Consider the following 13192-nt stretch of genomic DNA (forward strand, 5'->3'; position numbering starts at 1 on the left):
AAAGCTAGCCAACAGCTATACAGTATTATAGCTATGCAGTAAACCACACAGTCAATACTTGGAAACTTTCTATATAATTATTATACATGTAGCTAGTTGCACAAAATAAATCGTATCAGAGATATTCGTATAATTTTTGCATCCAAAACAATGAAAAATAGTTATAATTTGTAAAGGATGAAATTGATCATAATTATACAAAATTAATTGTAATATAATGATAGTCTAGCTAGTATAAAATAATTATGTGTTCACTCTGTGAACATCATTTGTGCTTCATTCAGTTTATAGTAGACTCCCTTCTGAGACATCAGTTCAGAATGAGTTCCTGCTTCAATGGCTTTACCATCCTTGATCACTACAATCAGGTCAGCATTGTGGATGGTGGATAACCTGTGAGCTATTACTACACTGGTACGACCCTCCCTAGCCTTATCCAGTGCTTCTTGAACCACCTAACAATCAACAAGCTCACTATACACTCTAACATAATTTATCATTGTCCACATACCTTTTCACTCTCAGTGTCCAAAGCTGATGTTGCCTCATCCAGTAACAATATCTTGGGTTTCCTCACTAAAGCACGAGCAATGGCTACACGTTGTTTCTGTCCTCCTGATAGTTGAGTACCACGAGACCCCACATTGGTAGAGTAACCCTACACAACATTCAATAACATTAGGAACACTTCCGTATTATACTCACTTGTGGGAGTGAAGTGATGAAGTCATGTATGTTGGCAGACTTTGCAGCTTCTTCTACTTCTTCATCACTCACTTCACGGAAGTTATCTCCATATCGGATGTTATCAGCAATACTGCAATCAAACAATGTTGGCTCTTGTGATACTAGTCCCATCTGATAACGAAGCCACTGAATGTTCAACTGCTTTATACCCATTCCATCTAGTTGCTATAACAGAATGTTAAATAAAGACACTATAGAGTCACTTTAGAAAAATGAACAGTGTAACACTCACCACATTTCCTTCCAAAGGATCATAAAATCGTTCCAATAGTGACACTACTGTACTCTTGCCACATCCACTGGGACCCACAAGAGCTAATGTCTGTCCTGACTTCACTGACAGACTGAGCCCTTGTAGTACTGGTACATCAGGTCTAGTGGCATAATTGAATTCCACCTTCTCCAGTGATACCTGACCATCAATCTTCTCCTACGGGATACAAAATAAATACTACATGCACTCATGCCATCACAGAATTCTGCAACATAGAGCCTACATATTTAGTGGACTACCACTAAATATCACTACCATGCATGCCTAAGACAGGGGAATAAAGTCACAATCATATAATAATGAATTATGTCCAATAAGCATGGAAACACTTACCGGCTTTTCTCCTGATTCAGAGTAGCTATCAATGGCTGGTACTAAATCTTCCAATGCAAATATCCTTTTGGCAGACAGCCTGGCCTTAGCATAGTTGGGTAGGAAAGTACTGCCTTGTGCTGCTGAAAAGATTCCAAAGAACAGTGCGAAGAACACCCTGTACACAAGAAAGCAGTAAACCAAAAGATTTAGGATGGTTTCATGTTACCACTCTGAGTAACAAATGACAAGTTACTAACGTGTAGATGTCATCAAATTCACGATGAAGAGTGTGGTCTTCATCTAGAGTGATTAGGAAAGTTCCAAAACGGAATACGATGGCATACATGAAATAAATAAATCCATCAGTGAAGCCATTGCCAATTCCAAGAATGTGGCTGCTATTCAAAGCCTTCCTAAATACAACAAAATTATAACATAAATTCTACTTTAGTCACACACACGCACGCACGCACGCACGCACTCTCACGCACGCACTCTCACGCACGCACTCTCACGCACGCACACACGCACACACACACACTACTCACTTGTAAGGCTCATACAGACTATCATTGTATTTGGATGACAAATTATCTTCCAGACCTAATGCCACTACTGTACGTATGTTGGATACTGACTCAAATGCAATCTGCAGAAACACACACACATTTGTGTATGAACAATACTGAAATAATTATCTGAGAGAAAAGTCTTGAGGGGATTTAGTACATTTGTACACTACACTGTAATTGACAAATTGTTAGAGAGGATTAGTGGAACACACAAGCTGTAAATTTTTTTTGTTATTGAAAATTGTTCAACCATATAGATAGGGTCCACACATCATACTTTGCATTGTACAGCTGGGAAACAGTCGTACACACCCAACCATCTTTACAAGCCAATAAAATGTGCAGTAATGTGCCAGACTAACCTTAGCAAGGACAGTATAATTTTTTTGTGGGTGCTTTATGTGGTTGTGTAATAGAGGCCATACCACTAAGCTAGCAGTGAGTATTTGCACTATTAAATCTATCTTTAGGGCACATGTGTGCACTACATAGATTTAACATGTTTAGCATCCCCAGGTCAAACTTGCACTGTTATATACCATAATTCTCTTTTTTTTGTTGTAAAATAATTTTCGTATGCAAAAATTTAACTAAACTTTCTTACACAATTTTTTTTACAAAAGATTGAGATACTCTAATAGAGTAGTCATCCATGTAAATCATAATGAAAATATTTTTACACAAAAATGAAGCAACATTAGTGAGTGAGTGAGTGAGTGAGTGAGTCAATCAGTCAGTCAGTCAGCATAACCTTCTGTTAAATGGAAAATTTGTAAAATTCCATAGAGGTCTGAAGACATTTTTGGGCTTGGGTGTGCCTAACCAATGTTTCCAAGCTGTCATGAAGGGAAATTGAGGCTAGTTTTAGGGTGATATTTTTGGCTGGAAAAGCCCAGTTTTTCATGATCTCTAATATACAGTGTATGATATAATATATAGTGTGGCACATTGGCTACCTCACATGACACAGTTACTCACACTTCCAGCCTTTTCATAAGCTTTCTTGCTGTTTCCTCCCACTCCAATGACCAACTTAGTTTGGATGGTAGTTGATACCATCATCACCGGTACCACTGAGAGAATTAATAGTGTAGTCAACCAGCCATAGATGAAGGCTATGATGATTCCTGTCAGTAGGCCAGAGATGATTTGGGTCACTGCACCGAGACGTGTCCCTGTAGCCTGGTAAATATAAGAAACATACTGGAATGACAAACATCAACACACAGTAACTACTAAGCTATAAAATGTTACTAAGCCTTACATTTCACACCAAGAGTTTGTAATACCAAATAGTGAAATGACAACAACACCAAGATGATTGTTATATTAGGGTAGATGGTCACTTTATTATAATTATCTACAGCGTAGGAATGGAACAAACGTCTAATTTGAACTTTTGAAGCTTTGCTGATTATGTCGTGTCAGTAATAATGATTATGACTGATGTGCACTGTTGTATATAGTGTAGGTCCTAGTTACCCTAGTACAACCACTTATACTCCAAATTTGCTTCAGTGGTAGTTCGCACATGGCTTTGGAGCTGGTTAGACATACTGTACCAGTATCCATGATGATAAAAAGCTAATTTGGAAGGATAACTCAACATCAAAAGTTACAAAACCTCTTCCCAAACTTTGAACCTATCTCCCAGCCCTACTACAGAGTTATATGGACTATTCAGTTATCGAACACCCCAGTGACTTGAAGTTCAACCACAGACATACCTATACTTTGCATGATACTGTGTATAGAGCAAAGGGAATATCTATCAGAGAGTGGGTCTTGTTGTTTTGGAGAACCCCCAAGACCTTCGTGGATTGTGGCATGCACATGTGTGTGGCATATGTAACAATAAACTATTATTATACAACTTACTCCTTGTACTTGACTGGCATCATGTGACAACCTGGTTGTGAGGGCTCCAGTTGAGTTCTGCTCCTGATCAAACCATCCAATATCCTACAAGAACAATGTTACAGAATGAAATGAAGAAGCTATAGCCAAAACAATACCAGCCAAGCTGTAATTATTATTCAGGCAATATAGAAAATACTATTAAAGAGTCAGCTAAACTAACTGTGGTGTTCAGCTGTGTAAGGGTGTTCACTGTTATGTAATAAAATAATAGTTGTAATTTTGTTACACAAAATGTATTAAACCGTCTTCAAATTTTCTCTTATTCCTGAATAAAAAAAAATACAATTCCAAAATATAGATGATGATATCTAACCCATAACAACCAAACTGTGATAAAGGGTGCAGCAATCAAAGCAAGCTAGTTTGAAAATCATGTGATAGTGGCAGCCAAGATATAGGATCAAGACATTTAAGACACACGGTAGTGTGTCGTGCGGCCAAGAAAGCTGGCTCACCACACCATGAGTATATTTACAAGAAACAAAATGTGATTTTCACACATTCGTAGCTCCATCAGCCTCCATGCTCCCTTCTCAAATTGGAATCATTTTTATACTGCAAACGCCCTCCACCTTCAGCACCCCACATACCAAATTTGAGCAACATTGCTTAACACAATTGTGAAATATATATGAGCCTTCAAAATTCAGCTTAATTTCTTTGTTTTTTTTTCTTCATTTAGGGGCTTAGATTATTCTTTTCACACACTTTACAAAAACCATTATAAAATGGAAATCCATAGCTTGATTTTCTTGAGCTTTGGCGTATTGTGACACAATCATGTACCAAGTTATTTGCATTTAAAAAAGCCAGCATGTTGTCATGCCTACAGGGTAAACTGCTTATGTAAAAAAATTGGATGCATATAGGTTAACCACCATAGCTCAAACCTTTTTGTGGTTTAAAAGAAATCACATTGACAGCTATAGAGTTACAAGGCAAAAACAAAAACTGTAAATCGCAGGGTCAAAATACTCTACTAATAAAACAGTCATCACAGGTTTAAAAAGTGCATGAAAAATGCTGGGAAAAATTTACCAGTATTTGAACCAGGGACTTCCATACTAAACACCCAAATCCTTAACCACTGAGTTGCTGCAATCACAGCTGTTCACCTCACTTAATTCCTACTTTATAAATGGAAATTCTAGGTAAAATCTACTCAATAGTAAAAGTTCATAATTTCATAGATCTACCAATGGAAATCCAGAGCATTCTATATGTGTTCTATTAGAAATACTCGAAAAATGTGCGCTCTATTAGAGCATATCAAATAAACTCTGTAATCCAATACTATTACAACTTCTCTAGTATTCCATCGAATCAAAGCCAATATTATAGCTATTTTGGTACAGATCAGCAGGGTAGTACACTACCATTAATACTAGTGTTGAAACGATTATTCAAATATTCAGTTGGCATGACATTATTCAATTCGTTAACACGCTATTCGAATATTCTTTAGCACTGTAGTAAGCTGTGATTAGATGAATAAAGCCAACCTAGAAGCTTGAGATTGTAAACAAAGTGGAATATTCATACTGAAAAATTGCATTTTAGAAGAGATAGAAATAGCCCTCAAACTTTACCTTACTGCCCAACAAAGATATCAATATTTATTCATGCTTAAAGAATAATCGAATAATCGGTTGTTTTGTTCACAACTATTTGAATGTAAACATTGCTATTCACTTCAGCACTAATTAAGACCTACTCATGCCAATCGTCATCATCATAATCATTATAATAAGTGCTATGCTAATAAAACTTGTGACAACAGGCTGGAAATCGTATTCTAGCATAAAAGGTGCAGGATTTCATTTGTAAAAAAATTGAGCAATGCAACTTCTCACATTTTGCATGAAAAATCAAGATACTCTAATAGAACAGTCACTACAAAATCCTGTAGCCAAATAGTACAATCCTGTATACCTAACTTGGAAGGAATTTACTTTGTTATAAAGCACTATTACAAATAAATACAGCATTATAATACAAGCTGCGAACATGCAAGCAAGCACAAAATTGTATAAATTGGCTTTGGTATTGGTTCAGTGGGTGTTTTTCTGTATTGGTAGAGCACTAGTTCGTTTATATCATCTTCATTGCACCTGTAAACAAGAAGAACAATGATTTGTGTAAAGCAAACCTCAAAACCAGTTTCTGGTTGGCTTTGAGGTATATTTAAAATACAAAAAGAAGTGAAATCCGCACAAAAACATAATCATCATTTCATGGCCGCCACCTTTGATATCACAACTTTTTTTACCAAGACTTTTTGAAGGCCGCACCCTTTTTGTACAGCTTGGCTGTTTTGTGCGGATATTAATGTCTATCAATTTGAATGGGCTTCAGTTATCTGAACTAATTTACTATCTGAACATTTTTGGTTAACTCTAGGAACATAGGTGTTGAGGATCCACTGCACAAATCATTGTATGCAACTATTGTCCCACAAAAAATAAACTTACCTGTCTCATGATGGCTTTAAAGGATATACTCCTTAATCGAGCAGTGAGGGCCTCACCAGATACAGAAAAACAAAATGTACGAAGAAAACCAACAATTCCTGCCAAGCAAGCAAATGCGATAAACAACAGAGACCATAATCTTCCGTCCTCTTCAGCAGTACGTGGGTCAGCATACACCTAAGATATGATATGTGAGTCTGCCATCATACTGCAAACACAACTATACAGTGGAACCTCTCTATTGTGGACGTTTTGGGACCCAAAAATGTTTGGCTACTTTTTGCTTTTTAATATAGAGGTTTTCCTCCTTCAGAGGTAAAAAATGTATTAAGTACACTTGTTGGGACCAAAATTTTGTCCTTATTATGGAGGTTTTTTTCTATTGTGTTCTTAATTCGGGGAGTTTGTTAAGAGAGGTTCCACTGTATATGTAATTGTGAAAACCACAACTGCCACAGAGACACACTACATACATGCATACACAAATATACACACTACATGAACATGTACTCACATACACTACATGCATACAGCATGCACACTACACACCATGCACACTACACACCACACACACACACACACACAAATATGTGACACACTTCAAAGAGTCTTCCCATGAACACAGCAATGGTGGGGAAGGCAGCCCCATCAGCTGCTGATGCTATTACACCAATCAAGATCAAGTACCACTCTGGAGCACTAGCCTCGACCACACGCCATAGTGAAGGATCAGGGAGAGCTTTATCGTGTTCATCACCAAGCTGTGGAGATACACACAGGTATTACATAGCAAGAAGGCTTGATGGGAGACCCTTTTAGCTACAATAATACATTTGGTCCATTTTGCTGCCAGGCTTGTATCAAAGTTATGAAATACAATACAAACAATGAATGCATGGCTTTGAATATACTACAGTCAGTGTGTCAACACACTGCTCTATAGCAAAATCTTTAGAACCAGAGACAATTATAACAGACAGTTATCTGACATTTGGCAGGGTAAGTAGTACAAGTGTTTATGAATATCACACAGTACAGCAGTACTGTATGTTAGGGATCATGAAGGTTTGTACTTGCTCACAAAAAAATGTATTAATGACTAGAAACCAGCCTCACAATACCTTCACAGTGTATGGGCAGTATTGGTTAGGTAGATTTACACTGTATAATTGAGCCTAAAAGTGTCTTCGGTGTAATTCAAAATGCTTCCAATAGGTTGTCACAAATTTTTATTCAGTGGAATTTTCTATTGCAGGCAAACTGCAGTACATACAATGCACACATCATGCATGGACTTACCTTTTGTCCTCCTTTGTGTCCCATTTATTTTCGCTGACAGCACAAGGTGTTGATTTGCAGTAGTGCATGGCTTCTCTGTGCCACAACTATCATGTTTATAATGGGAATTTTCCATACATAGACTCATACATTTCATATAGTGACTGGAGGGCAATAAGATAAAGAGCAGAAACTGGCCAAATATTTAAACAGAATTTCTAGCCCTACACTACATACCTCTTCATTTTCTTTGGGTTGGGTGGAATGTTGTTGTGAGGACTGTCCAGCAAATGACTTGGAGGCAGCCGGTGTTGATGCACTACCTTTAGTGGATGCTTGTCTTTGGTATTTGGCCATCATTCCTGTGAGAATCAGATATAGTACGTATGCACACGCACATGCATACATGCATGCACACACACCACACACACTCACCAGTTATAATTTCATCTTCAGTGAACACTTCACCTTCTCCACCATAAGACTACACCCATCACAACACAATAACAACATCTAGTGTTATGAGTGACTAGCTCCTTACCTGAGCTTGTACAAGATCAAAGTACACTCCCTTCTTCACCAATAGGGTTTGATGGTTACCAGATTCTGCTAACTTGCCATTAACAATTGCTGCAATAACATCAGCTCCTTGTATGGTAGATAATCTGTGGGCTATGATGATTGTGGTACGACCATGGCTAGCCTGGATGACAATACAATACACCAAATGAGTCCCAGTGCCTTCCAGACAGATACAGACAACTAGTTCAAGTGGACAATTTGAAAATCAGGCCACCCACATTTGGTTAAAATTACAAACTATTCTTTTAGCACATAAACTGACCGGATTTGGGGCCCTTGTAGATTCCAAGGTGTCCATATTACACTGTGACAGGGTACCATTGGGTCAAGCTGACTTCTGAAAAGGATGATTAACCCATACCTTGGATAAGACAGCTGGGTTAGCAAAGAAAGCTGAAGGGAAATGCAGTGAGGGTTACATTGAAATCATCAGCTTCATGAAATTGTGATGTGCATGCTTTAAACAAGTAACTAAGTCAAACAAGTATCCAGTTGAACAGGAAATAATTATTTACTTTGTTCAACATGAAATACTTTATAAAATTAACTTGTTGAACAGGTAATACTCTGTACCAGTAACCAGTTAAGCAGGTTTACATACCTGATCTAGAGCAGCTTGCACTAAGGATTCACTCTCAGCATCAAGTGCTGATGTTGCCTCATCCAGTATTAATATCTTTGGGTCTCTCACTATGGCACGAGCAATGGCTATACGTTGTTTCTGTCCTCCTGATAGTTGAGTACCCATCTCTCCTACTAAAGTGTTATATCCATCAGGAAGTTGACTGATGAATGAGTGAGCATTTGCAGCTTCAGCTGCTGCAATCATTTCTTCTTCTGTAACATCATCTCTACCATAATGAATGTTCTCTGCTATTGTAGTAGCAAACAACACTGGCTCCTGACTAACTACTCCAATGTTGGAACGTAACCAACGTAAGTTCAGTTCCTTAACATCGCATCCACCAACAGTTACCTATACAAATATGAACAGTAAATCACATCATGTTAACAACTAACAAGTTGACTAACAGATAAACAGACAGATGGACAACATACTAAAAGGCGGACAGTTGGACACACACATGCACGCACACATACGCACACACACAAATACCAAAGGACTAAAGAACAAACAAGCTGACAGACAAGTAGAAAATCAAATCAAGAAAATATACTTCGGTTAGCTCAAGCTAAGATGTTGAGGATTGTACTACTACATGTAACTTATCAACAACCACACACCTTCCCTTGATCAGGATCATAGAATCTTTGTAGTAACTGAGTGATGGTACTCTTCCCACAACCACTTGGTCCAACTAGTGCAAGAGTTTGTCCAGGCCTGATCCTCACATCGAGTCCCTTCAACACCTGTGGACCATCAAACACAGAAGGTACAAGACATACTATTATATATTGAGGAGTACCGATATGGGTTTTTGGCATGTACCGATATCCGATATTGATGCAACCAAAAGAAGCCGATTACCGATAGTCGATCCGATATTTGCATTAATATTTTAAGCAAACGAAAATGTACATTTACCTACCCTACAACAACATATGCATGTATTCATTGCCTGTGGTGGTATACAGCTTGGGTTTCTATTGTGCAATCCAGACAATTAGGCACCTACAAACATTTTTTATGTATACGCCCATGAAGCCTTAAACGGATATTTCTGCATTACTCCGCATTCTAATGGCTTGTGAGAAAGCTGGTACAGCAAGTTTCCTTGGTTAACCTGTGATCCTTCTTTTATTACAAAGGTACTCTATAACTGCTTCATTTGTAAAGACTGTGATAAGCTTTCCAGCAACAAACACTAGAATCGCGTGTAATTATATGGCTTCTCGTAGCATAACACTTGTTGCAGAGTGAACAATAAGCTAGAGCCACAAGAAAACCAGTGCATAATCCAAATTTTTGCTACTGTATAAATATCGGTAGCGATACCGGTCCTCCTGCTGTTCTGTACCGATACCGATATTGGTGAAAAAATACCATATCGGTGGCCGATATTGTAGCCAATCCGATTATCGGTACACCTCTAATTATATACATCATTGTTTGCTCACTTCAACATCCGGTCTGGCTGGGTAGGTGAAGTGAATGTTGTCAAACACAATTTCACTCTCAAATTTCTCCAGCTTGAGACCTTCTGATGACTGTGAATCTATCAATGGCTCCTACACAAACACAATAGACAATATGAAGCTAAGAATCAACTAATGTTCATAAATATACCGATTCAATCCAATACCCAACAGCGCATTTAACTGATACAGATACCAATAACTACTATACAACTTTAATTGTATTTGTTTGTAGATAGCTATGCTATATTACTTGCAATAGTGTTTTATAACAAAAAAAATGCCTTCCAAGTTAGCTATGTGCAATTGTTCTACTAGGAGATTTTATATGAAGTGACTGTTCTATTAGAGTATCTCAACTCAATGTGATAAGTTGCTGTTACTCAATGTTTAGCAAACAAATCTGGCAGCTTCTAGGCTACAATTATCCCAAATTTTGCTAGCATATCACTTATAGTGATGATAATGGATGTGAATTTATTAATCAGTTTCAATAACAGACACTGATTAATACTGAAACAGCAAATATTGGCTCTGATCCAACATCAGTCCTTATCGGGGGAATACTACAATCAGCACAATAGAATGTACTGAAACACTACTTTATTACAGCAGACCCTACCCTCATTTATGCATTTATCAGAAATTGGAGATGACTGTTCTATTAGAGTATTTTGAGTACAGGTGTATGTTCTATTAGAGTATTCCAATAGAATTCTGTATATAAATGTATGGACTCCAGTTATCCAAACAATTCACTTATCTGAATACTTTAACCATTGCCTGAGACCATTGGGATAATTCATTTTAACATGTGATGTAAAACTAGTGCTACTACATAAAATATAAAAATGAGAATGTCTGTACAGTGGTCCTCTATTCCCTGAGTGTATTCAGATAATCAAAAAGTTTGGATAACAGAAGCACATTCATTTATATACAGAGCCCTGTTCAATTACTCTAATAGAACGTTCACCTAATGACAAAATACTCTAATAGAACATACACTTTAAATAAAATACTTTAATAGAGCAGTCACATCCACAGTTCGGATAACAGAGAGTTTGGATAATTGATGACTGGATAATGGAGAGACCACTGTAATTTTGTGGAGCCAAATAAGTATACACCTGAGATGAACAATTCTCGTCCCAATACTGGAACCATGAAACAGAGTCCCCTCAAAGCCAATCACAGACTTACCCTATCAATAGTGTCATAGATGAATCCAGCAGCTCCCAAAGCAACTGAGAAGTCTTGCAGGCTAGGAGCTGCCTGTCCCAGTGAAAAGGCTCCCACCAGCAGTGCCACAAACACCTACAAATGATTAAACAATGGCAACCATTGCAGTAATCACTGTACACCCAGCAAAGACAACCACACCAGTAGAAATGTCAATATTGTAATCAATGAATGTGGCAGTTTCTTTACATACAAACAACTGTTGGACAATAAACCTAATGAAAAGAATTATCCCATGCCTACATACATACGTAGTAGTAGTAGTAGCAGCTAATAAATGCACTATATCTGACATTTTATTAGCAAAAGAAACTATAGATGTATAAAAGATGTGTGCAGTTCACTTCTACACTATAACAGATTGAGGATCGAGACACAATGACACTTTCCAATACAAACTTACGGTTGTTGCTTCTCCACTGGTGGTATCATGGTACTGAATGAGGTACGCTCCAAACCTGTAATACAATGGTACAGGCAGGTAAGCTATCAGGAAGATGGTGGATCTTACCAAAATCCTACAGCATGTACGAAGAAGATGAAGAATGAGGTGAGAGCTATTCCCAGTCCAGTTGAAATACCTTTCTTTACTCCAACCTTCCTGGCATCTTTCAAACGTGCATTGTACCTAAAGACAATAACTGAATTGTAGGGCTATAGTAAACTCTGTGTGTGCGCGCACGTGCGTGCGTGTGTGCATGTGCGTCCGTGCATGCGTGCGTGCGTGTGTGATGGTTGGGCAGCAACTCAGTATAATTTGTATCATCTAAATATTGGAGTATTGCATGGTGATAAAATATCAATATTATCATTGTTACCAGTCCTAGAATATTGATTACATTGTTCTGGTCTATATAAGAATCATATCATGTGATGCATCAAAAAATGGGTTTAATCACAGTAATCAGGCACTTAAATTTGAGATATTCTAATAGTATAGCGGCGTAGATCCCAAAATTGGCAATATTGTGCACTTTTTCATAAAACCATGAAACTTTCCACATAAATAGTACTCCTCATGACATGCATTTTTAGATATAGTGCCATTGCTGAGTTGACCTTTGGTGACCTTTATGGCCATTTTTGTACAGAAAATTGATCATTTTTGTCTTTAACTCCCTGAGGCAGTAATTAACTTGTTAAAACATGGTACCAAACAAAAGTTCTTGCTGATAGAAACAACTTGGTTTTTATTTGAAGTCAATAGGTGATTTCATTACAAAGTTATGATCATTTTTACTAGCTGCAAAATTTGACCTGCCCTCAAGGTGTGAATTACCTGTGGGCAGCATAAATTTATCAAAAATTTCAGCTAATAAAAAAACTGTATTTGACCAGTTAATAGCTGCGGCTACTATGCGAAGGAGGTTACTATGAGCTTGCGTGGAAGCAGCCTGTGGTGTTTATATGGATTCACGAGTGGCTGACCTTGTTTAATCATCAGTCAATACTGTCATTCATTTTAACTTCTCTCAAAAACGATATTTCCTAGCTTAATACAACAACTCATTCGCCTGGTTTCTGCTTCAAACGTGTCTAGTCAACACTTGCAACAGTATGTTCAGATACAAGCCGCAGCTCTTATCCAGGGGCAGCTCTTATGACAATAATTCTAGGCTGTGGAGTGGCTACTATCCAGGGGCAGATATTATACGAGCCGCGGCTATTAACTGGTCAAATACAGTACTCATAAC

At 37.7% G+C, this 13192-nt stretch overlaps 1 protein-coding gene across 1 annotated transcript; it reads right to left on the reverse strand.

The window, feature by feature from the left end:
* Positions 1-130: 130 nt before the first annotated feature.
* On the reverse strand, positions 131-13189 carry LOC136239299 (ATP-dependent translocase ABCB1-like). The gene is made up of 21 exons (XM_066030026.1): positions 13170-13189; positions 12010-12126; positions 11902-11956; positions 11460-11573; positions 10239-10349; positions 9405-9530; positions 8761-9135; positions 8119-8280; positions 8013-8061; positions 7815-7939; positions 6899-7060; positions 6300-6476; positions 3787-3870; positions 2887-3090; positions 1885-1985; positions 1594-1749; positions 1355-1511; positions 980-1177; positions 706-912; positions 512-658; positions 131-455 (listed from the first exon to the last, which is right to left on the reverse strand). Exons 1-21 carry the CDS (start codon positions 13187-13189, stop codon positions 252-254), a joined length of 3051 nt encoding a protein of 1016 aa, XP_065886098.1. The 3' UTR covers positions 131-251.
* Between the last annotated feature and the right edge of the window lie 3 nt (positions 13190-13192).

This window comes from Dysidea avara, chromosome 11 (genome assembly GCF_963678975.1).
Source record: "Dysidea avara chromosome 11, odDysAvar1.4, whole genome shotgun sequence".
In the NCBI taxonomy this organism is placed as follows: domain Eukaryota; kingdom Metazoa; phylum Porifera; class Demospongiae; order Dictyoceratida; family Dysideidae; genus Dysidea; species Dysidea avara.